Source organism: Struthio camelus, chromosome 3 (assembly GCF_040807025.1).
Source record: "Struthio camelus isolate bStrCam1 chromosome 3, bStrCam1.hap1, whole genome shotgun sequence".
Lineage (NCBI taxonomy): Eukaryota > Metazoa > Chordata > Aves > Struthioniformes > Struthionidae > Struthio > Struthio camelus.
This window is the reverse complement of record NC_090944.1, coordinates 116099986-116126761: the sequence shown is the minus strand read 5'-3', so window position 1 is coordinate 116126761 and position 26776 is coordinate 116099986. Positions and strand designations below refer to the sequence as shown.

Here is a 26776-nt window from a genome sequence, read left to right as displayed (position 1 = left end):
ATAACTCAGTGTATCTATTTTTGTAAGCCGTGTCATTGGCTGAAAAATGCAGGTCCCTCTACAATTATGGGGCATGACTGGGAGGAACACAGGCAGCCGGGCTTTGCTTGGACTCCTACCAGTTAATTGAAATTCTACTCCATCCAGGAGAGATGGGAAGTGATAGGAAGATGTGGAAAAACCTGAGTTGAATTGATTTTTCCCTCTCTCTCTTCTTCTTTTTTTGTTTTGTTCAAAGAAAAAAGATGATGACAATTGGTCATATTTATTAAGGGACTTCGATACAGGTGCTGAGGGAGAGACTGTAATAGAGTTGGGGCTCACATGCAGCATTCTGTTCTGTTTTTGTTTTGCATTTTAAGGGAAGAGAAAAAATATTCTATGTCCTCTCACCATATTAACTTGTATCTGTAGACCAGCTTGTTAAGTTTAAGTGGGGAATGTATACATAAACTATATAAACATAAGTATAATGGAATTTTGCAACATGGTTGTTCTGGTATATCTGCCCACCAATTTCTGCCTGCTACAACTTTCAGTTAAGAATTTTCAATGAGTTTAAGACTTTTTAATTATTTTTTGTCAATGGACAAATGCTCGGTATTCTACCTTCAAGTCTTTTTCTCAGGGCCTGGGCCTAGAGGATGATGCACTGGTAACGGTAAGGCCAAAAAATGTTTCCGGCTTCCCCAGAGCAGCAAAACAACTTCTTTTATTTACATGAACACTTGCGGTCAGAGATGTTCCATTACTCAGACTCATTTGGATTATCACCAGTTCAAAAGAATTTTTTTTCTTTTACATTGCATGAACAAAAATGTGCATCTCTTCCAAACTTAAGAATTCATAATCCGTGCTAGACTTGAGCAGATTTAAAAGAAGTGAGAGGAGAGTTAAAATCTATTGTACACATATACATATTCCCTCTATATATATTCGTAAATACTCTTGTAAACAGATATTATTTTCCTAAATATGTAAGCTGTCAAAATATGCCTAGCCTTATGTACCAGCTAAGAGTGTGGTAGCACTGAAAAGCATATGGCATAAGCTTGTTCTCTTTATTTCTCAAGGAGGAATATGTTATGAGGCACTTGGGAGAAGCTGTTGTGAAATTGTCTTCAGAAGTGTTCCCTCCCCCACCCCTCCTCCAGTGACTGCTGCTATGAGATTTGATCCTGCATAGTTATGGGCACCCTCTGCTTCCAGGGAAGTTAATGAAAGTTTGAGGTGATTACCACCCCTTTGGACTGGGCCACCAGATAAAAATCCTGGTTTATTATAAACACATGTGCCATTATAGTCTTAATCCAAAATGAATGATTTTTCCAGCACAGTTAGTAAATCTCCAAGTTATCAGTTCACCTGGCTGATTAAGCTCATTGAAATACCCTTGTGGACTAACTTGAAATAGTTTGACTTTGCTAGTATTGAAAAATAAGCATGAAATGGTATAAGCAATAAATAAATATACCTTAGGCTTTGGCCAGAATTTAAGGAGGAAAAATCTTTGGGAAAAGGCTGGAAGCATGATATTAACTGGGTTTGGTTTGATATTTGGACAAAGAAATCACTGCTCTGAGCTGAGCAGAGAGATAAGCGCCTTGACTTGCAATAGATTAAGAGACCTGCATTGGTTAGAACAAACCATGTTTGAGACTCTCCCCAAGTGCCGCCACGTTTAGATTTAAGATTAACTGCAACAGAATGGTGGAGCGGCTGTTTGTTTTATGAAACAATCACTAATGACATTAAACAGACGGAGCCCCTTCCAACACGATTGTTCATTTGCGATAAACTGAGAGAAGCCCACAAGAGATTGGAAAAGAAAACTCATAAGTGCTTCATTTTGAGGCTCTTACAATGTCCTATTGGAGGTGACAATTAGTGAAAGAGAACAAGAACCTAACTCCTAACACATTTAGATTTTTTTTTTTATTTGGCAAATAATTTGTAAATATTAGCTGTGTTCTATCTTTATGCCAAGGAACTGAATGGTAATAATATAATGACAAGGTTTTCTGTGCGGGTTTTTTTCTAACTCTCTCCCTCCCCTTTCTCCTGTCTGTGTGAAGCCCATACTAAGCATTAACAGTATTAAAAAGAGTGTTATCTATTGGTTCAATTAGACATCAGACATTTACTTTTCAATGTATTTGAAGACTGATTTGATTTGGGTCCAATCATTTAAAAATAAGAGAGCAGAGCTGTGTACAGAGCTGTGTACAGATATCTGTAGCTCTGAAGTCTTAATTGCAAATTCAGATAAGGATTAGAAGGGGCTGTATCTCTGTAGACCAAAGGTATTTGCTAATACCTGAGATATAAAAGTGGTTAAATTCAATATTTACTAATTTAGGATTTCCACTTTGGATTTTGATTAAGCTTTTTGGTTGAAAACCCCATGTTATTAAGCTGTGATGAGGGAAAAACCAACCCCTTTTATAAGCCTCACTTTAACACTTTATTTCAAATAATGTATTCTGGACCTTCTAAAAGCTGCTGTAGTACTTCACTTAGAGAAAGAAAAACCCAACAAAACCAACAAAAACATTGTCAAAGGCCCATTTTAGCATTTTGTTTTGTACACAAAGAAATATATTAATAAAAAGTGTTTTAAGTGCTTATTACCGAGATGGTTTGTTTTGAAACACAGGCTTTCTCACAGCAGTTTTTACACTTCATTGTGTCCTGTGAAAGACATACTAAGTAGAGGTTGTCAGGTTCCCATCTGAAGTAGACTACTGCTGGGGAATGGAGCCATTTATGATGCCACTCAAGCAGGACTAATCTAGAGTAGATCTCTTTATAAATAAGCAGTCAACAAAAATACTAAATCATTCCCTTTTTCTGATTCAAGCACACAGAACTGCTGTTTTAAAGAGCAAGGAGATGCTCATTATGAAGATATACAGAAAGAATTAATGAACCCACTGAATAGAGTTATAATCCAAACCTCCGTCTTTCTGGAGGAATCAAAGAATCAGTTTCATGTCGACTGGTATTCTAAGAGTTTTGCTTTGTTTTTCTCGATTTCATTTGATAGGTACTTTGTGGTTTTGTTTTTGCATTATCTACTCTGGCTCTTGTAAATCATCCATTGTTAAACCTCAAATTCCATGCTCTAACTTAGTGTAAATGATCTATGCATCCAGTATAAGTGCAGATTTATGAACCCTGCCTTCTCTGTCCAGGGTTCCTGAGGTAGCAGTCTGCTAGCAAGAGCTAGACTAAAATTGTCTTTTGCACTTTAAGATGTACTTTGGCAATGTGGTGCTCAGTCTTCCAGTTCTTATTTACATGACTAGTCACTCTTATGAACAATTGAACCTATATATATTGCTTATGGAAAAGATAAAAGAAAAATCACTTCAGAGTCATGTCCTCCAACTAGGAAATAGGTTACTAGTTGAAATGAAGGGATAGTCATAATTTTTGAGGCTGGAACAGCCTTTCTGTGTTGATGTTTATTAAGGCATTGGGAGTAGATTACTATTTTTAGCATAATAATTTTGCATTATTGACATGAAGGACTGGGAGGGTGGGTAGGAGAATACTTTTGGCTCTAAGGATACACTCGGCAATTTGTTGATTAACTTGCATCTTGTTTTGAAAACTAACCGTTGCTTTTAAGGTTCATGAAATCTGAAAAGCGCTTACCAATTCAGTGCTACAAGTCTCATAGAGCAGCTAGTACTGACTCTAAACTTAAGTAATGGAGTACCTTTGTGATGCAAAGATCTATCTCCTTTGGCTCCTCTTTTCTCTTCTGGAGGAAAAATCCTTGGTAAGAATTAATCTCAGGATGAATAGTTACCCTTCTTGCTGCAAACAGTATGAAATAAGAGCGGTCCAATGTACACCTAGTTTAAATGAAAATAGTTTTGTTACATTTACCTTTTTCCGTCATGTTGGGTTTTTTATATCTCAGCTTGATTATTCCATTGCTCCTATTATTAAAGAACCAGGACAGAGAGCGAATGATTAGTTGCAGAAAAATTTGAAATGTGAATAAAATGTAAGAAAGGACATCTACAGTATTTCCTGCAATAACATTTACTAGCAATATCTTTACATCTGACAGTACTAGATTAAGTATCTGAAGGTGTTCAACACAGATTGACTGAATGTTCTACAAAAATCATTATATTGGTGGTAATATATGTGTTTTCTGTGACTTTGGAAGTTTTCTGAAAGTTGCGAGTGTCTGAGCAGCTGCACATAGCTGTAGTTCAGATATTTCTTAATGTACTTCTAAGCCACATTGGTTATTGTTACAGGCAGGTCACAAAGAATAAAAATGACCTTGCTAGGATCATTGCTTGATAAAGGTCCCTTTTTATTTCGTTAGTCTCTAGATTAGTTTTGTGCTGGTATAAGTCCAATCTAACTCTATTGAAGTAAATTCTTTTGAGTCCACATTTACAGTCATGTAACTAGGAACAAAATTTGGCCCAGTGTAGTATAAATATCCATCAAATAAAAACTGTGGATTAGGAACCAGTAAATTCTAATACCTGTATCAGAGGGGCCTCTGGGTCTTTTTGCATACAGTACTCTCTTATCTGGAGAGTGAAAGGAAAATAATGTTGAGACAGTTAGTGATTGAGATTAAGACAAATAGTCAATCATTATGTTGAAATGGTGGACAACACCTTGGGGAAAATGTAACAATGGGGTCAAGTGGCAGAGAAGACTCATCCCATGTGTCCTTCAAAATATTTGAGATCTATGATTTTATGTATCTGGCAGTTTTGTAATAAGATTACTTTTTTAGAATGTTTATGACTTAAGATGAAAGAGGTACGCTAAACCTAGCATAGTTTCTGATCTAGGTAAGGGCTCCAAGCCACAACTGCAAGACAGGCAAGTGACATACAGTGCAGTAATAGGGATAGCGGTCACTGATGAACTGTTGAAGGCCAGGAAGAAAAAAATTATGATGCATGGACAGATGACATGAACTTGAATTTTTATGGAATATTGTTTTGTTTTGTCTATGGTTTAACACTTGTATAGTGCTTCCCTGTCTTAAAAAAAAAAACCAAAGCGTTGTCTCCAGTTCACACTTTTAGCACAGGAACAAGTAAGAATTTATCTTTGTCTCCATGGCCAGAATATGCCTTCTTTTGTATGGGGCAACATCACAGATACTGTTTGTGTCTGGCTGTTACTGTTCTCTCAAGATAGTGGTATACAATTGGTTATCATCCATAAGATAGCACTTAATACAACATTGAGAATTGGAACAATAATTCTTCATTGCTTAATTTGTATTTTATCTTTTAGTTTGCAACACCTCTTATGACTGCTTGGAAGAAATGGAGAAATATGCAAAGGCTAGTGTCCTGTATGGCACAAAAATGGAGATACAAATAGATAAGACTTGTGCTACAGTCATATTTAAAAAGAAAAACAAAATAGCAACAAATGATCGTTGAAGTCGCGAATGATCTTTTGATGTCAGAAATCTCCAAATGAGGGTTAAATGAATACCATCTAGGCTTTTGACCTTTTCAGCATAGTCAAATAAAGCATTTTTAGTTCTTGCATTGACCAGCTTGAATTCATGGGCAAACAAGTCTTAATTAAAAAGTTCCAAAAAAATCAGAACATAGAAACTCATCATATTTCATGTCAACTCAGGACAAAAATTTGAGTTATTTTCACTGTGTGCATCTTACTTTTGTAGTGGAGGTAACTTGAGTCCAGCTTTCAAATCTGAGCCTAGCTATTAACATTGATTTAAAGCTGTTTCCTTTGACTCAGACAATATGCTATTATCATTACAGCTGCTAGAGTTTGGTATCTTTGAGAAGCTGGTGCATCACTTCTGAAACTGGGGAGTCAGAAGTTAGGGCACACAATTCATGAAGACTTTGCAGTTCATAACGTGTACAGGGATATATGTTTCATATTTCATTTAAAATATGTATTTAAATTACAGCACCAGAATATTAATATTTCTTATTTTTCTCCAGGTAACAGTTATCCTGAACTAGACAAAGTGCCTTTACTATATTCTACAGTGTTAGAAATCTAAGAAAAAACAATCCATTAGTTGGTGTTTGGTATTTAAGTCTCTCTTGCCAAAGTTTCAATCTCTAGAACTGAGAAATAAATCTGCTTCTTTGAATAGCAATGAGAAAGACTGGTAAGCATATAAAAAAAGGTAGATAGTGTTCAGCTACTAGCAGTTCTAAAGAAGTTTGCTTCTGAGAGCTAGTCTGTGAAAAATGCTGAATTGCTTTTATTTTCTATGAAAAAATAGTTTAAGGTATAAGAAATAGTTTAACTTTCCAAAATATGTGCTATGTGTATGCTTTTTATTGAAAGGAACGCTTTCAGTAGCTGCATCTTTTTTGAAGTAAGTGCTTAAAATGCTATAGTGATGTAGGATCCCCGATAACTTCCTCTAAAAACCTTCTAGTGATACCTCAGTGTCTCTCTGTTGCTCATGTTTGTAGCCAGTATTTCTACATTAGCTTGCTAAGAATATATGTAACACATATGTTAAGCATCCCTTGGCTTCTGCATTTATCAGTGGAATTCATTTGCCTTGAAATATTGTACAGAACTGCAGGTAAATAGACATAAATGTTGTGAGAAAGCACACAGAAGGGGGATTTATATGAGGAAAAGTTGCTTGTGCTTTGTTCAATGAACAAAAGAAAATAACACTTTGAAAGGCTGCAAGTATCAGAATGTTATTATCATATCCTACTTTCTGCGAGCAAAAAAAAAAAAAGGAAATTTAAAGGACAAAGAGAACTTTTCTGAGAGACAGAAATCCTCTCTATACTATCTACGTATTTAGCATAGATGATGTGGTTTGTGTGCTCCAAGTACCGCTGCTGTTTTGTTCTGTCTGATGCGTGATGCGTTTGCCAGATTAGAAGCATTAGTGCCCTCTATTGTTCATCAGAGAACTGCAAATATTTTTACAGATTATGTCCCTTATTATCACTCTTGCTATCAAACAGATTTTGACAAAAAACACGCACACTGTAAGAGCGTATTTCCATAAGCTAAACTGCTTAATCAGGAAGAATATATATGTTTTTGCACTATATCAACAATTTTCTGCAACATTTTCGCCTTATGAAATACAGTAAGACAAATAATAACCCACCCCAGGGAAAATGTCTTGAAATACCTATAGAAATAGATATTCTTTTTGCTCAGGTATTTGTTGACAAGTTCACTTTTTCTTTCTGTGTGTAATTTTTTAGTAATGAAGACATTTTTGACCAAATTATAAATTACCCAAAAGGAAAGTATTTTGAAATAAATATTTGATCATGTGCTTCTTTTCATTTAATTCTCTCATAAGTGTTTTATTTCCAGAAATGCCAGGCTTATTATTTTGGCAGGCTAGTGGACGTATAAGAATGCACAACTTTGCAGAAAAACAATAGCAAAATAACATGGCCAAGCTGTGTTTTTTACTACATTAAAGTGAACTGCAAGAATGACAACTTCATTCAAGCAGATCATTTGGAATTACATTAAACAGCTGCTATTAAACAGCTGACAACAAAGGAGACCATTTTGATCTCAACAGCCCAGAGATTCTAGCAGCATGCTCCCTTAGTGATGTTATGAAGAACACATTGTGCTCTTGTATACCAACACACAGTGTACTCCCCACTGTGCTTGTTGCCAAACACCGTTTTTTCAAATCACTTTGTATTCAGTCAGGGATCCGGGAAGTCCAAATCCAGCCAGACAAATGCAGAACAGCTTAGTTGAAGCAGCTTTAACAGGTGCCATCAGTACAGACTTGTCGAACCAGAGAGACAACACAAACAAATATGTCCTGGTGGTCAATAGGGTGTTTTTTTGCCCCATTGCACATGATAGCACTGGTTACTAAATAGCATTTTGCCACCGAGACTGGTTAATGGTACTTCAGTAAAGGGGAGGGCATGCACCAAGGAAAATATGTGTTAGCACCTCACAGACAGAGTCTGCTAGACTTTTATGCTCACATGAATTTGTTCTTCTCAGTAGTGCCAGACAGAGTGGACCAGAATAAAATGAGCATACCTGTAAAGGAATAAATGGAATGAATACAGATTGATTTAAGAGGGTGCTTCCCGTGCTTGAGATAGTTGACTGAAGGATGAGGAATAAAATAAGAGTAGAGATAATTGGATGGGTCATTGTCTTGTACTGTCCTTGTCTTTCAGGGTATGAGAGGCATCCCTTCATTATATCATTGTAATCTGCTGCTGTTCATAATATGACATGTGTGTTGCCCGCAAAGCTGTGTTACCCATTCCAAATGTATAGTTATTCTGCGCTTTTGCTGCCTTTACAGCCATAACCTTGACCCGCTCTATGCTGTTGACATCCTTCCTTAGATGGATTTTTATCAGGTATAATAACATTGACAGAAAATAGGTTACAATTTTTGAAACAATTTTATTCTACTATTTTCGGTAAACGAAGAGTTTGTGTAGTGGTCTCTGATTAACGTGAAGGGATATAGTTGATCAGAGGGTTAGAATATGTTTTTATTGCCTTTTGGCAAAAGAGGGAAATTCCGTCAAATGGTTTGTCTAGTTGTTCAGATTTGAATTTCAGATTGCCTTTGCATAATATTTACTGTGTGGGTGAAATATGAAACTTGACTTCCCTAAGAAATTCTGCAAGGGGATAAAGCAGACTTTTATGTTAGACTCTTAGTTTTATATCCGTGTTTACGTCAATAGTCCTTCTTACTTCCACTGTGAAGGAAGATCACTCAGATGTGAAAAGAGAGAGACAATAATTTGCAGGCTTGTTTTAAGGAATGCATAGTTTAAAAAAAAAAAAAAAGTTTAAAGTATGCATTAGGTTATACTTTCCTGGGCAGAAAAAGCAGACTACTTGTTTGTTTCACTGTAAGACTAAATTTACTTTTATTATTGGTGTCACACTAATGCTGGGTAAAAACAGGAAGGTGGCCTGGACAGAAATTTTAGAGATTACTTACTCTAAGAGGTGTCTATCCTCACTCCTTTGCCACATGGAATAAAGTCATGAATCATTTTAATGGTGGGTGTGTGCAATTCCAATGTAGTAGAGACTCATTGAGTTTGAGCTTAAATGGGACCATACTGCTCATCAAGATTGACCTCCTGTTTATCACAAGTTAAAAAAAAAACAAAAAAACTTCATATGAAAACTTCTTCACTCGGCTTTATGAAAAACAATTCAAGTTGCATGATATGTTTTTAAAAGCACTAGCGTAACAAAAAACCCAACATAGTGATCCAGAATCTAATACAATCCGTAGTTACCTCAATGGTTATTTCTCATGCCTGTTCCATCATCTTACTAAACTACATTTGTCTAAAGGACTGTCTGGTCTGAAAACCTTTGTCATGTATACATGCTGTGAATATTCAGATTACACTGAAGTCAACTTTCAGTCTAGAACTAGATCCTTATGACAGTTCCTAGAACTCTGCTGATCACAGCAAAGTGACATAGGGGAATAGCTCTCATCCTAGTTGAAATGCTAGATCAAAAAGTATTTTTAAAGCGTGAAAAAAGGTCTCTATTTACAATTCTATAGCAATAGCTGCAACTGGAATTGAGAATTTAATGCTGCAGTTGCTTTTTAATTGCCTTTAGTGTTTTTAGGTATTATACGCACAGGGAAATTTCAGGTGCAACTGTGAGTTACCCAGGTTTTCCAGGATATAAATGTGACTTGCAGTAATATGTTTGTGGAATTGAGTGTTGTACTTAAAAATAATGGAGCTTGATTGGTAGCAGCACACAGGTCTTTTGTTATCAGGCCTCAAGTGAGGCTGAGGCTCCTCCATAGGTCAAGATGGTGGACGGAATGGGTCAAGTTTTGCTCTTAATCATTGCAGAAATAGAGCTAGGTATTTCTGATTTAGTTTTGATTTGTGTCCTGCTGAGTCCAAGATATTTCCTTTCTGAGCTGGATTATGTGCAGTAGTAACACAAGTCCATAATGACGTGAAAAGGAAGCCCTTCCCTAAACGAAGCATTAGGCATATACATACACAAAGATTGGAAGGAATATGTTATATCCTGCATCATGGATTGTACAGTTATTTTTTGCCAGTAAGTATGCTGTAGCAATAACATGAAAACTCAGGAAATGGACAAATGAAAGGAAAAATAATCTGGAAAGAGATCAGAGTGAGGCTGAAAAGGTTATGGGATTTTAAAGCAGCCTTGTTTCTTCCTGTGTCCTTGTATTGGCCTAAAGTAATTTGCCTTGAACTGATGTACATTTTTCTCAACGTATAGCTTAGTGTTAAGGAGCTGAGACTTAATGGTGAGCCACAAGAAAGCTGAAAAGGCAATATCATGAATAGTGAACTCTCTCTTGGTTTCCTTGACACCTGCATAGTGCATACTGCCAACTATGATAAATGGAGCAGAAACATAGACACTTACTAAAAAGATGGAGCAGAAGCTAAAGGCTGAAGAGAGAGACGCAGAAAGATGTATGCTTGATCTCACTTGGAAAGAGAAACAAATGGGTATGAGAGCAAGTGAAGTTGAATGACATCTTGAAGACAGGAAAGGACTGAGGCTGAAGTGGCAGTAGGCCAGCAAGAAGAGCAGATGGGAGGTGGGACAATTTTATTACCAAAGAGGCTATTGGATAGTAATAGTGCACATATTGCTGGAGAAACAGATGATGAGCTGAGCTGATAATCTTTCTGAATTCTATCTGAATGTGTCTCCCATTCAGATTACATAAAGTCAAAATTACTTGTTTCTTGAAGTTGGTACGCTTTTTGGGAATCTTCCCTGGCAGATGGAAGAAAATTGTGCCACATGATGCTCAGAAAGGAGAGCATCAGAAAGAGAGCAGAACAGGATGGGGAATTGAACTGGTCAGTTAAGCAGCATTCCAGAATATATTCTTAAATGGGAAATATTGAGTTCATAGTTGAAAACTGTGCTGCATGGAGGAGCAAGGTAATATTACAGAAGCATATTTTAAAAAAGATGAATTGTCCTGAACAGGTCTCCCCTTACTGCAGGCATCAGACAAAAGATACTATGTTATCTGGTTTGTTGGTGGGGATGACAGAATTTTGCCTTACCAGTTGTCCAATATACAACCAATACTCTCTTAAAAATCCTGTGTATGTTGACAGACCACTGAGTCTGACCTGAGTCTGAAAATGAAAGCTGACCTTGTAAATGCCCCAAAGAGCAGAAGAAACAGTATTTTTCCTGCAGAGCTCATTAGTTCCGTGAATTTCTCATCTAATTCTTCTTGCTCAGCCCAGCTTCAGAAGGAGTGGGCTTGGTTATTGATTAGAAACCATGATGATAGGTATCTTCAAGATGCAATACACTAACATAAACTATGTTTGCAATCAGCAAAGTGTAGTACGCAACATCTGTCCTTGCATGTTTACAAGGTAGTAGAGGTAAGGGGATAATTTTCATTTGGGTAACTATATGAGCATTAGGTGACCTGACTTGAGATTCAAGTTGTCCTTGACCAATCAGTGGAAAATGTTTTTCTTGGTTACTCTTCTTCACTATGCAGCTTTAAAAGTATCTTACTTTTCTATCTGTAATAGTTGTATTTAATAAATCAGCAGACATCAGTATTTCCAACAGTGTAGTATGTGATAGCTCATATTATTTATACTACTACTGTCAGTGTTTTAAAATGTTGACATATTAGTAGCAATTATTTAATTTTATTCTGTGTTTTATTTTTATCATCCTTTTTCAAGGCACTTGTTTGCAAAGTTTAAAGACTAAATTTTGTTCTGCACTGCACTGTATGCACTTCATAGAAGTATGAAGTTCGCTCTAGCCATGTGTCTGCACAGTTGAGGGTAAAACTGATCTGTCACCTTGAGAATATTTGAGGGATCTGCAGTGCTTTAGGAGGTATGGTATCAGAACAATTGGTAGTTTCATTCATCCTCAGCAATAAAGTCATTTTCAGTGCTAAGGATAATAAAGGTTGGCTGTTCTATCACTAGCGCTTGAAGAGGCAGAATGTGCCATCATTTCTTGCTCCAAATCATGCAAAGGCAATAACAACAAAGGACAAGACACAGCAGCTTTTCAAGCGTTAATATTAGTAAAATTAAAGACAATAGACTGGTTTAGGAGCTTCATTTTTTCCTGTGAATCTAAGTAAACATACTGCATTCCTCACTGGCTGCGCTAACTGCCTTGTTTTTGGCAATAATAATATCATTTTATGTTTACATTATGATATTCATGCCTGTGCATCTTGAAAACTGTGTGAGTGAGAAAAAGATAGACAGAATCACTACTCATTGCAACCACCTCTTGGGAGAAATTCAGCAGTCGTTAAACAGTAGAGAATAACCTTACCAGGAAGCTCAGGACAATTAAAGTATAAGCCAGCAACTTAAATTTCAGTGTAGTGTAAACTATGTAAAAGATACGTTGTGATTGAGGATTTACTAAATAGGACAAAAAGAAAGGCACTCTCCCTCATTGCTGCCTCATGTTAGAAATCTTCAGGATAGGCAAATAAACACGAGGATGACTCCCCCTCCCAAATGAAGTTTCTTGAACTCTGAATTGTGTATGCAAAGTGCCTAGTTTGTTACCCAGATGTGAGAGAGAGAGAAAGAGTGCCAAGTAGAAAGATACAGCATGTTACATATATATCACAGAAAGCCAGAATAAAGCCTAAATGTCTATACAGATGTATCGCTGTAATTTTCTTCTTGATGTTTAAAGCCCTAACCTATATTATAACTGGCTTAAGTCTTGTCATAACACAAGTCTGATCTGGAGGTTTCAGCTTGTGTAGTTTTTGTGTCCTTTCTAACTTTTAAATGAGAAGATATTAATTTTGAAGGAATTAGTCTGAAATTTCCTCATACTGAAATGAAATGGCATGAGTTAGCCAGACTAGCTGCTAAAGGTTTTAAAATGAAAACTAGGGTGATATGAAATTTTCCTGATAAAAGGATATCTACATTTCATTTGTTGTATTAAATAGCAGTCAGAAAGGGGCAGCAGGGGTAAAAAAAACGGTTGACTAGATATTATCTACTTCTACATTCCAGGGACACTCCTTTTCTGTTATGGTCAAAATAAAGCATTAAAATCTTGGGGTTTAGGACTGTTTTCTTCCCTGAGGATGGCAAGCTTCTTGAAAGTATAATTTTATTTAATTTTTGTTTTAACCAGTTCCTTTTCTGATAATGTGACAGTTTCAGTTTTTGGTGTGGACAGGTGTTTATGTGACTGCATTCCCCACAGGGTTTGGTGTGTGTGTGTGGGGGGGGAGCACTGGGAAGTGTTGAGTGCTGAATGTTAAGCTCGTTCCTTTGTATGGCTTAGAAATCTCTGTTGTCCAGTATTGTACAGATAAGGCAGACCTATTTGCTTCATTGTCAGGCAATGTAGCTGAATAGAAATGCAAATGTGACATAAGGGGACTGTGCTGGGGAGGCGTTTTCTGTTACCTACTGTAACAGTGCTCCTGGCTGTTAGAAAATTCCTGCAAAATCCAAGGGGGCTTATTTATTTTTTGTTATAATTAGCTACAGGTTATAGAAAAGATTCTCCAAAAGAAAATGTATCTCTTTTGCAGCTGCTTTTATTTTTATGCAGTGGAACAGCTCAGTTTTAACTCCCTTATCAAGAGCTGCATGAACTGCCCAGACTAAATTGGGAGCATCTCCACAGTGTTTGACAAATAGATTTTTTGTAAACTGATTTAGCCTTTTCATTGTTTGCATTTCATTATATAGCAGACTTCATGTCACAAAATCGGTATTCATTCAAAATAGAGAATTTAGAGATAGGACTGTAGCCAGACAGAAAATATTGCACAGGTCAGGTCTATTAACCATAGAATAATAGCAAGTCAGTGATCCAAGGGGTAGTTCTTCTGCAGGGAAGGGCTAACATAACTGAGGTCAGGAGTCAGACCTCAGGACTTCAAATGTGGCTGTCGCCAGATTTACAAGTAAATCTACTGGGGAAACAAGGAAAATGAAGGAACCTTGCAGTATAAGGGAAGAGAAAGGCAGCCCAGCTCTTTCATCTTAAATCTCAGCCTTCTCAGTGGATGAAGAATAGAAGTCTGATTTGCTTAAGTGCTTCACTTTATTCAGAAGTCTTGAGTTACATCTTCCAAAGCATGGTCCAAGGATCTAACTCAATCAGGTGTAGAGAATGTATTTAGAAAATAACATTGAAAGAGAACTGATTCTTGTTTTGCTGCCAAATTCATTATTGAGTAAAGACTGTTAGCATTCTGAAAATATGTGTACCAAACACAAACAGTGCTAAAGAATATAGATACGGCCTTTAATAAGACTGGAACTGTTTATCTTAATACCTTAGGAGCAGATAATCTGAAGTTGGAATAAACAGGTCGGTATGAAGACTAAGTTGCAACTCTTCTGATTATATTTTATTTCTAAAAGGCTTTCCAATGTTTCCCTGAAAATACTAGAGAAATTCTTGCATCTCTCTTAACAGCCACGCTGTAATAGTTGCATGCAGAAATTGCTTTAGATTTTCTTGTAATAGCAGCTCTGTGCCACCAATCCTCATGCTTAGAAACTTTAGCTGTTTTGAACGTAGTCCTGTATGGGTTCAGGGCAGGTAATAACAAGGGAGCACCCTAGAAACGCAGTATTTCATTGAATAGTATTTGTTGAAGTCATATTCAGGTAAGTTGTAACTATATTCTTCAGGGTTATCTGGTCAGTGAAGATACTGTATTACAGGATTAGGATTAGATACGTTTTCTAGATGCAGGCTGTATTATACAAAAATGGATGCACTCTCAGGAAGTGGATAGGGATCTATTCTGAGAAAAAAAGCAGTACTGAAGGCAATGAGAGTTTTATCTGAGAAAGGACTGTTGAGTCAAACTTGCAAGCGAAAAGAAAAGCAACGTAACATAGAGTAACTTGGCGTGCATTCAGATCAGTTCACTTGGAAGTTCTTAAGCAGAGAAGCATGGACTTTGGAAGGACAAAATTAATAAAGTAGCTCCCTACTAGCATCAAAGGTGGAACCACTCACTTCTGTATGTATATTTTTGTTCAGCTTTTTTTGTAGATACTTTTTGTGTGCAAGTATATGTAGCTAACCAAGAGTATATAACATACTGCATTTATATGTGTGTGTATGTGTGTGGGTGTACGCACGCTTGCATCTATGGTAATTGAACCAAATGTTTTGTGATAGAAGTGTTAGAAGAGCCGTACGTCTAAAGGCTGTACTTTCTGGATCAATTCACACCTTTAGTGAGTGCTTTTGCAAGGAAATGTTGACTGGATCTGCTTAAAAATCATACTGCTATTTTATTGCTTTATTCAATATACTTGAATCAAATAACTAAAATTCTTGCTTTTCCTTTTTATCTGTGAAAGACAGAAATTTGTGTCGTAGGTAAGTCAAACCAAATTTCTGGCAACAGAAAAGCTAAAATGGGGGCAGTACTGGTGGGAGAAAAAAACTAATATGAAAAACTTAGTTTTGCATAATTCTTAAGAAAGAAATTAGAATATAAATACAAATTTACAGGCACGTGAACAAAGCTGGGGGAGAGTATGCATCATGTTTACACCTAAACATTACACATGGAGCTAAATTTATTGATTGAGATTGAATAATTGAAGAGAGCTAACTATCTGGTCAATAGGAATGAAGCTGCTATAGGACAGAAACCTAGAGGATAATAGAAGGCTTCAGCTGCAGAGAGATCACGCCACGATTATATTGTCTCATTCAAACAAACTTACTAACACAATCAGAAAAGATTACGAATGTTTTGACTGTAATAACCACAATATACACAGGTGACAATTTTTTGTTGTGTGATTCTAATGTAGTCTACTAAAAATGTTAACATGATCACATAAAATGCTAGCGTACAGGCATATTAGTGATAGCAGAATTGTTACAGTTGTATTGGTGTATACTGGCCTGTTTCTGGTTGTGGTATTTTAGTCCTTCCACCTACCGTTGTCTGGGAAATGCACATAGGAGTGGTGAACAGCATCTTGATGTACCCTAATACATTGTCTCAGGCCTTCCTTTAAGATCATCAGAGCTTTGATGTTCAGGTGGATGGAGCTGCAGGACTTGAGACAAGGGCAATGATGGTGAATTCCACTTTTCCTTGAATTGCTGGAACTTCACAGTTACCCGTTTCGAGGCTCTATACTCATGAAAACCTTTTTTAAAGACTCTCCATATTAATAACTGGGGAAAAGAGTACAAGACGTGCTTAACCCCTACATATACTTGGTTTATATGCATAGTTCTGTGTCCACAGAAATCATTTACCTTGCCAGCTGGAATGTGGACCTATATAAGGTTTCAAATGTTAAGTTTTCAGTGTGCTGACATATACATTTAGAAGTCATGTATATGGAAAGAAAATGAGGTGTTTTCATTGGGACAGATTTCCATGGTCTTCAGTAGGGAAGTCTCTACCTGCTTTAAATCTGAGGTGCCTAGAGAGGAGGAGGTAGCTGATACCTTATGGAGTTTTTGCTTTGTATTTGTTTACTGCTGAATATATAAATTCAACCTGTTACCAGTTTGTTATGATTATGTCAGAGATGCTAATTTCCCACTGTAAAAGCGCTGATTTACCAGGGCAGTACGGTTATTCTGAAGTTGAAGAAATTTCATTATTGTTCGTCTGCAGTCCAGTATTAAATCTGCCCTAGATTCTTGCTTCTCAGTTCAGTGAAGCTTTGAAAGAAAGAATATCACCTTGATCTTGGAGGGAACAGTTATATACATCTATATTACGTTTGAATTTTTTCTTAATAGTAACAGATAACAAAAGTAGGATACCCATGTGGAAAGCCCCTTCTAGACTGGCAGATAAGTCTCCTGGTTTTCAGTACTTAAAATAGATGCTTTCCTGCTTGTCAGTATTTATTGTAGCTAAACTGTGAGTGTTTAATTTAGTGTTCCTCGCACCCTTAAAAAGTGCAACCTCTTTAATCTATTGTTTTAAAAAAGCATGCATTAGATGTCACACAACATAAAGGCAGCATGTGAAGATAACCCTGATGTAAGTGATGGTTCCAGTCATCTGGTGTATGGATAAAAGATTTCTGAGGCTATGTTACTTGGCAGTTCAACATGATCTGGCTGTTTGTTAATCAGAGAACACGAGAAGAACAAAGGAGGGAGAACAAGAATGTTGAAAAAAGTGCCGTATAGCTCAAGATGTACAATGGGACAATTAATGCAGTGGTAGGACTGGATAATGCACAATCGTGGAAACGAAGAGCTGTCAGAGGGCGAAATTTGTTTCACTTTTTCACGTTACTTGAGTTTGTTGGCAAAGGGGATGATATTTTGTATTCAGTCAGAAAGCGTGTTCTGTAAATCTCTTCAGTTACCCGTTCCCTGGGTGTCGCAATAGATTAAGTCGCTGTGTGATGATATGACACCGCCATCACTCGTCTTCCTGGGATATTGCTGGAGGCAACAGCAAACCTGTGTCTTTGGCACATGTGAAGGAATTTAGCGCTTGAGGGGTTAAATTACACAGGCTCCCCTGTGGATCAGCTTATGCTTGGACAGTAATAATAGCAATAACATTAATAATAAAAATGCCAGAGCAAAGGGAGTGGAGGGGGAGTAGGGGGAGAAAAAGGAAGAAGAGTGATGGAAGATGGGCTGGGACAGTCGGGGGGAAAAAAAAAGGCCAAGGTACAGATAATACGTTTTGTACAGCAGGTGTACAGTCTCGAAGTCAGATGTCATAGGAGCCTCTGCAACATGCACATGCACAAATACACATTACAAAAGCTTTGAGGATGGTTGGTGGCTCTGTGTGTGTGTGCTCTCACTTCAAGCCATGATATCCTAGGGCAGTGTAACAAGCAATTCATGTCAGCTCACAGTAAAGATTATTGGTGTTTTCACTGGGGAAATATTTGCGCTCCATCTTCTTCTTTTCTATTTTTAGCACTTTGAGCTTCCAGTCGGGTAGGAGGCCGGGGGGGAGGAGGTGGAGTGGGGAGGGGAGAGGGAAAAGACCCACTGAGGGATACATCTTGTCCCTCAATTAGTTAGAACTAAACCCCTAATCTTACTTAGCAATAGCTGCTGATGGTAAGTTTTCGTCTTTCCCTTCTTGTTTTGATGGATATTGCATTTCACTGCAGTTTAGGGGGCAGATGGGATGTTAACTGGTATGTTTTGGTTCTAACAGAATGCAAAAACATTTAAGAAAGATATTTTCACACAGGTAAGACCTCCAAAAATAAAACATATGTAAGAGTGGAATAACGTGGATTTTTTTTATTCCTGCATAGAAAAGGCGTCACAGTAAGGGACAGCAATTTATTGCATTGAAAAAAAGAAATCTGAATTTGTCCTCTTTCAGATTTATTGTTTATCATAGTAATCCTTCTAGTGAAAAGGCCTAATTTACTCTTTCTATAGGAATATTTTAAGTGTGATTATCCTAATATCATAGCTGCTGAAAAGGTCTAAAATAGGACATTGACCTTGAACGTGTTCCTGGGTTTTGTATGTGGTGCTTAACATTCAAGAAACAATATAACTGCAACGCATTTATTAATGTATAATCTCAAAATGTTAACTCTTGCTCTGTAAATACATGCTATAAGGATTGTTGAAAGCTTGCAGTATCCCATGAAGTACATGTGGTATTTTATCAGTGTAAATATGTATAAGATTTTCAAGATTTCTGCTGGGAATACTCCATAACTAAAGTAAGTTTTCCCTTTGGTATTGCACTAGTTTATGATTTAATTTTTACTGACATTCCACCAGTCATGTTATTAGCTTCACAAAATGAAAGTGAAATAATCCTGTATTAATTAAACAGAGCAACTGAATTCCCTCAGTCATCTTATCCTTGGCTGTCTGAGACAGTAATGCACTTCAGCTCCTCTGAAGAAACTTGCACTAAAAAAAGAGCTTGGGGTGTAACAGTGAGCTATCAGTATTGAAGTACATGCCCGAATTATCTTTAGGGAGTAAGACCTTTTTTTGGAGGGTGACAGGCAGTGTCTGTGCAACTTGCTTTTTTTTTTTTTTTCCTCTCTCTCCCCTTTCTTTGTCCCCCCCCCCCCCTTTTTTTTTCTTCACTTTTTGGGTTTTGTCAAAGGCTTTGGAAAAGACATTTTGTCAAGAGAATAATTTTCATTTACAGCAATGTGAACAGTTTCTGTACTGTACCAGTGAAGGCAATCTTTTAAATATCAATGCCCATGCCCTTGAAAATAAAATGAGCAGAAAATATGGAGTATTTTTTTGAGACTGGATGAACTGAATGTAGCTTGGAAACATGGTAAGGTGATTGAGTTACTTCACGGATGCTTTTTTTTAATATGCTGTAACTGGGTGTAAGAAGCAAAATCTAAAAGCGTTACTTTGTGCATTTGTGAATGCGCTGTGGAAAAGTTCTAAAGAGCGCTCTGAGATGGTGCTGTGTGAGCTTGTTTCCCTAAGATCAGAATAAGGAGTAATTAATGCTAAATACAGATTGAAGTAGCAGATGGTTTTAAAGTAATAACCTGCTATAGTTTGCCCAACTGCGTACAAACAGGTGAGCAGAATTTGGAACTTTTATAGCATTAGGTTTTTTTTTTTAAGGCATTAGCAGTGTATCCAGGGATGCCCCAATTACCTTCGAGTAAGGAGCACAAAAGCCAAGCGCGTCTTAACACAAGCAGACAGTGACAGTGTTGTTCTAACGTTGATGTTACTTGATGTTACTGCAGCACAGCACGTTTGAGTTGTGTTTCTTTACTCAGTGGTTTTGAAAAAAAGAGAAAATCACTTATTTGATGATACTTGGAAATTTCTTTCAAACTGTTAAAATATGATATTCCACAGCTAAATTTTGAAAAAGGTAGCAAGGTATATAGAAAATTTCCATCTAAAGTAACAGTATACTTATTTTCAAATAAATTCTCAGCAGGTAATAGAATTATTTATATTTTTGCGCCTACATAGATGACTTTAGTTTGTTGCTCTTTTTGGTAAATACATGCTTGACACAATATACTGTGCTGCTTCTGCAAAGTGCCACTGAATCTTACTTCTTCAGTTGCCTTGAGGTGGTTGTGTTTTAAGAATCTGGCTGTTTGGATGCCTCAAAATGTCTATAGAATTTAAGTGTGAAGGCGCTTAAAGATGTACTGTTCTGTACACAGGAATAATCATATGCACAGCAAGACATGGAGATATAGATGCTGCTCAGTAATGCCCATTGACTAGTGCAGACACTCATGGCAGTTTTCCCCCTTCCCCTCTCTGATTCCATTACCACTGTTTTGTATAGACTCCTTGTGGTAAGATTTTGCATTGTAGATTTTGATAAGATGTGTGTTTGCATGCGTGTTCTTCTTCTGTAGCTTCCGATAAAATTCAGTAAACTGACGTCTGCTTTTTTTTTTTCCAACTACTGTTTTTATTTCTTTCTAAAGCGGTACAGAGAATCTTGAGACAATGAAGTTACGCGTAGCCCCAGTTTATTTGCTGCAGTATTCTTTTTATCTCCCCCCACCAACTGATTGGTAACTGTGAAACCCAAGTTCAAGAACGTAGTTGGAATTGCAGGCCCCAGTCTGGTGGAGGTGACACTTTCAGTCCTAGGGGAAGAAGCCAACTGCTTTGTTTATCAACATGTAAAGTATAGCACTGTATTTCTGGTTGTCCAAGGAGCAGCACTGGCAGAGAAGCCAGCTGCCTGCTTGGATGAAAGATGGTTGATAGAAAGGTAGTGATGGTTAATAGGGTGAGAGGAAAAATGGATTTGGAGGTGTAGAGGGAGAGTGGGGGGAGAAGCCAACGAGGTAGTGGAAAGTGTGTGAACGTGAAAAGGAGAGCATACTGGAAGACATACCGTGACAGAAGGAAAGAGGTTATCATGTTTCAGCACCTAATATAAATACACAATCTTGGAAGATAATGAACAAAAGTAAAAATAAGCTAACCCATGCTTTGTGTTTTTTAAAATGGATTAATAAGTCATATTTTAATGAGGGTGTATTCCAGTGAACTTAATACTTTAAAGTGACTTTTATCAAATTACTTGTGTATAGGGATTGATGGCAGGTGATTTTAAATAAGAAAGTACATACACATGAAAAGATTTGAAGAAATTTTAGCATACAAATACTGAAAAATAGCAACTTTGAATATAAATCTATAAATGGACACACACACAGACACTCAGTACAAACAATATATTTGTATTTTGCATGGTTTGCTAATGTGCACATGTAAACCGATTTGTAGGATCTGTGCTTTGGGTTTATACAATAATAAAGAAATCTATAGATAAAATAAACACATCATATTCAAGTGCTGATTTGGTTCCAAAATCTGCATTTATCAAACTGCTTCTTAAAGAGGATGTTCTAGTATTGTAACATGATTAAATGCTTCTCATTTTAAAATTTGATTAAAAAAAAACCCACCCTTTTTTGTCTGTGATGTTTCTTCAGTGCTTGGATTTTACTCTACATTTCAGAGCTCTTTAATTCACTGCTCAAAAGCGAATTTACATCTTAATTACAGAGTTCACATTTAACAATATAGACAGCATAATGCTACTGTAATTAAGCTTTTACTACCTGCTTTTATACAGTAGTCAGAGACGTAGTTTTGCTGTGTGAGTTCTGATCGCTAAAAACTTGCACGTATATTTACTGCATTTGTAAGAAGCAGGCCCAGTCTTTACATCAGGTTAAGTACATAACACTGGAATCTCTCTGCCGTAAACAGATACAAACATGTCCAGTGCACTAACATATTTTGCACTTGGGTTCTGTTGTTTTATTTATTTGGTAAAAAACTGTGAGATGGATTTGGAGAAGGCATTTGTGTTCCCATTTGTGAGTGGTATTAATGCAGTCTGAGGGTGTGCACTGATTTGTTTTGATCTAAAAGATTGCCATTTGCATCATGTAGGGCTCCAGTCACAAAAGATTTTGTGAGCAGTTGAGCTGAATTATGAAAAATCATGGGCTTTCTGCTGTGTTTTTTTTTGTTTTTATTGCCAGAAACAGCCTGTATCTATTTCCTGGGAGAGGCAGGAATAAAAACACTTTGTAACTAGCAAATAGTAGTGTTTTAGTTGTAATATTAAGTAAAAATAGTAGTTTTTGAGAGAAAAATATTGTGCTCTCAATTAAATACTGATCCTTTTAAAATGTGTGTGGGGGCAGAGTTCAGTGAGAACAGCGTCTCTGATTTTGTTGTATGATCGTTTTCTCAAAACAAGTCTAATCAGAGACCTTTCATTATGACAGGGCCAAGCAACTGTGAGTTACAAAAGCTAGTGGTTTGCTGGAATCGTGGCTGGTGATGTGTTTGCAGGCATGTGTTTACTTCCCTTTCAGTTTGGTGAAATTTACTTTACAGAAAACAACCCCCCCGCCCCCCAAAACATAGTAGAGGTCTGTGTGCATTCTGAGGTTTAACAATGCAGACCCTCTACAATGCGGTCCTTATCTTGTTAAAATGAAACAGACTGAGTTAGTCCACTATAATCCCTCCACACTTGCAGAAGAAATTGATCAGTTCTGGAGCTTTTCCTGCTGTCTACTAGATCTAAATATTTACATCCAAACACCTAAATATTTGTATATGGGGATACATGTTAAATACGGCCATGTTAACACGTATCTAACCTGGATAGGAAGGCACATTCCTGCATACACTCCCAGTCGCACCCATGCTGTTAGGAAACGCGGCTGAGTGCCAGTTTTGTTTTGTATGTACATTTTTCTTGTAGGTACAAAATCAGATTTTCACTATATGTGTGTGTGTGTGTGTGTGTATGTGTATGTGTGTATATATATATATGTATATAAAAAATATAAAAAATCCCAGCAACACCTCCCTCTCCCCCCCTTCCTTCCCCCCACAAGCCGTAACTCGGGTGGCAATGAGAAGTTGAGTTAGCAGGCGCTTCGGCACACTACGTTTGATGGCAGGTGCCGAGCGACTCCGGAGGTTAGGAGAAGCGGGGTGAGGAGCGCCTGTCCAAAGCAAAGCCCTGCCGCACCGAGAGCCCGAGCCCCCAACCGCCACAGCGCGACGCACCAACAGATAACGGCAGCACAAACTTCGTTCTCTACCTTAGGCGGATTTCTTCCCCGCATTAAGTGAGAGGCTGCGTGTTATTTCTTCCTGGCAAGGTACCTGGCCAAGTGTGCTTTAAGTTCGAGCCGGCCTCCCGCGCCGCGGCAGGGGAGGCCGGCGCCGCCGTGGCCCCTCGCGGGCCGGCCGCGCGCTGACACGTCTGCGGGCTCGGCCCCAACGGCCGCCGCCGCCTCAGGCCGCTCCCCTGTCCCCACCCTCTACCTGCCGCGCGGGCCGCGCGCCGTGCCGCCCCGGCGCCCCTGGCGCCTGATTGGCCGCCGCCCCACCAATCGGCCGCCCCGCCGGGCCGGGGGGACTGCATATGTAAAGCCCTGCTTCATATTCATGAGCGCCGAGCGGGGCTTTAAGTCCTTGATTAGGCGCGCGGGCGAGCTTTTGGTCCCCACTGGCCGTGCCCGCCGGCTTGTCACCCGGAGCGCACCTGCGTGGCGCGGCGCGGCGCTCGGCCACGGAAACTTTGGCTTGCGGCGGGGGCGCGCGAAGAATGGTCGCCGGGCGCACATGGATTCGGTAGAACTTTGCCTGCCGGAGCCGCTCTCCCTGCACTACGAGGAAGAGTAGGTACCGCTCCCCGCCCCCCACCCCGCCGGCCGCCGCCTGCCCCCCCCCCGCCCCCCTCCCCCGCACACGGCAAACGCGTAAAACGCCGCTGCAGGTAACGCCGGGCCGTCTCGGTGCGCGCGAGCCGTCGCCTGCGCCGGCCCGGGGCAGCTGCGCGGCGGCTCCGCGCCGGGCGGGCGGGCGGGCAGGCAGGCAGGCAGGAGGCGCCCGCCTGCCCGCCCGCCCGCCCGCCCGCGGGGTGCTCCCTCCGGGCGGGGAGGAGCGGTGCTGCCCGCCTGCCCCGCGCCCGGACAGGTGTGCGGGCTCCCCGGCTGCCTGGCGGCGGCGAGGGGAGGGACCCCGCGCGCGCCCCCGGCGCCTCCCCCCCCCCCCAACGGCGGCGGGGTGACGGTTGGTGGGGAGCGGCCCGCCGCCGCGCGGCCCTGAGGTACCGGCCGCTCCGCCGGGGCAGCAGCCCCGCAGGAAAATCGGAGAAGGGTGCGGGGTGTTTTGGTACTTCTGTAGGGGACTGGTGGCGTGCGGCCGCTCCGTGCCCTTCGGCGGCGGCCTCTGCCCTGCCGACGACGGCGAAATACTTTTTGAACGAGCCGCAGTTGCTCGCCGGCACTTGCTAGCCGCCCCGTGGTGCGTGCGGATGGATGCGCCTACGTGGGGTGTCTCGGATGGGAATCGCGGAGCCCAAACAAAATCAGGCGGTCTGGGGCTGGTGAGTGGCTCGTAAACTTGATTTCAGCCTGCAGCCAGGATTAAATATTAGTATATCATGGGAGCTGTCACCGATTCATTTTTCTTTATGTCGAGCCACTTAGGTAGCTGTGCCTTCGTGTTGCACTAGCAGCGCCGGTGATACCGAAGAAAAAACAAGCTAATAGCAAGCATCGCCCGAGACGCAGTGTGTGGAAAGGCTGTGTTGAGAGGTGACACTGTATTATAGGTAGATGCCCACTAGCTGTCCTTAGCGTCTGTGTATTGCATTGCTATTTGTAATTAAGACAGAGATGAAAAGTGAATTGCAGTGATTATGTACTGGTGAAATAATACAGGAAGTAAGACAAACAGTAACAAATAGACTTGCTCATAGGAGCAAGCAGTCTGGGAACAGGAGGCAGCAAAATCCACTGTAATGTTCTGGGATAAATAAAATAAACAAAAGGTAAGATGCCCACTCTGGTGTGGTTTATAGGTCAGTGCACTGTGCGCTGCCTTATGGCGTAAGATAGCTTCATAAATTTAAGAACGCAGTTTCCACAGCTTTTACTGGTATCAGAAGTTTTCTTTATAAAATACACAAAGAGTAAGTTTTATTTTCTGGTTGTTCTCCCCCCACCCCCAAGCTTTCTTGAATTTACCTTCTTACAGCTAATTTGAATGATTAGTTTAGATAAGCCTCTTAGAGTAGATGCATTTCAATGAAATCGGGGCACATGTCTTTTTGGCTCTGGTGCAAGATTCAAACTAGTTTTTTTCCTCTTCTTTGGCTCAATTAAAAGTCATCTTAAAACAATCCCGGTATATTGCCCCAACTCAGGGTTTCAGGAATACGTGGTTGCATGGACACACATACACAAAAAACTAATGCTCAGAAACGTCTGCTTCTCTGTTTCTGTTTCAATTAGTAAGCCTCAGAGTTTTTACATGTTATTAATATTCATAGTAATTCTCTCTTGACTATATGTTGTTGCTTGTGTGTCCACATACAAGTGTAAGGGCACACAAAATAAATAGTAGACGCTTTCTGCAGTTCTCACGTTGTAGATGAAGGCAGAGAGGATCTAAGCTAAAAATTGTCGGAACATTTTGGGAGTGCACAGACATCTGTCTGACCATCACTAGGTATGCTTTGATTTTAAGGCAGAGCATGTTAAAGAATGCAATAACTTAAAGCCAGCTGCAGCATTGACTTTTTGCTTTTTCAGTAATAACACTGATAATTACTAATAGTTAATAAACTAACACCAACAGATGCAATAAATATGTCTGCTCAATTTGACATATGTGTCAATTTAATCATTCTAAATGAATCAGTGTGCTCATAACATGAAATCTCCTTCAACCTCTGATTAAAATGTAACGTTGACTAAAGGATTATAGAGCGGACTTAATTTTACTGACTGTTTTAACAGTTGTCACAGCTGTTGGAAGAAGGAAAGGCAATTGAAACACTCCAAAAAGGGGGGGGGAAGGGGAGGACTAGTTTAGTAAATTTAAATATGATCTCTGAATGCCAAACATAGAAAACTGGGTAGATTTGTAACTCCAGATCGCTTCGGTGCACTGTGTACATTTGCCCTTTGTAGCTCCCTGTGTTTCATTAATTTGAACCCTCAGCAGTTTCTCTACTTTATCCATTCAAAAACGTTCAACAGAGTTTAAGCATAAAAGAAATTTAGCTGTTATAGCATGCATGGATTTTTATTTTGTAGCGGAAGAGATAAAATACACAAATGACAAAAACTAAAGAGTGTGTAGAACGGATGTAACGTTTTAAAAAGTGGACGTCGTCCAGAGTCACTGTAAATAATCCAGTGCGATGATGGTCAGTGTACGTATCTTGTATTTTTCTAACGCTTCTCATGTTGCAATATGAGAATGGTCTGTGGAGTTATTGTGCGAGTCTGTGTGGGATATGCATGCATGTGGATGAGCATGAGGATCATATGCATACTCACGCATATCAGGACATACACAAATATGTGGGGGGTGAATATATGTTAAATATAAAATATTTTATGTCAGTTCCATTCTTCTATGAAATATTTTGGCATAACTTCTAATTCCCGAAGAATTTATTTTAGAAGCACCTTATATTTCAAAAAGAAGGAAAGGGATGGATTAAAATCACTTCTTTGTGAAGTGGGCAGCAACGCTTGATTCTCACTCTGTAGTTTCCTCAAGGTGTGGAGATCTTTAACCTCATATATTTGTCTTCTTAGCTCACTAGCAAACTTGGTATTAAGAAATAAAGCCTAAAGTTTTTATATTAAAGTCCGAAGTCTCCAGGCCTCCATGCATACATCGAGTGTGTAACGTGGAACTCGGCTCTATGCTGTGAAGCCAGCCCAAGAGTGTGGTGTGGGTGAATGAA

The 26776-nt window shown here is 39.1% G+C and overlaps 1 protein-coding gene across 19 annotated transcripts in view; it reads left to right on the top strand.

The window, feature by feature from the left end:
* ESRRG (estrogen related receptor gamma) overlaps window positions 1–26776 on the top strand; it is a 413394-nt gene that overhangs the window by 221172 nt on the left and 165446 nt on the right. The window contains exon 1 of one of the 19 annotated variants that reach the window (XM_068939840.1): window positions 23455–23687. The exons of 17 other annotated variants lie outside the window; for them this stretch is intronic. In XM_068939840.1, the coding sequence (XP_068795941.1) occupies window positions 23455–23687 (233 nt within the window). Of the gene's footprint in view, window positions 1–23454; window positions 23688–24064; window positions 24398–26776 lie in introns of those variants that run through there. One more of the 19 variants, XM_068939842.1, reaches the window with a different exon arrangement.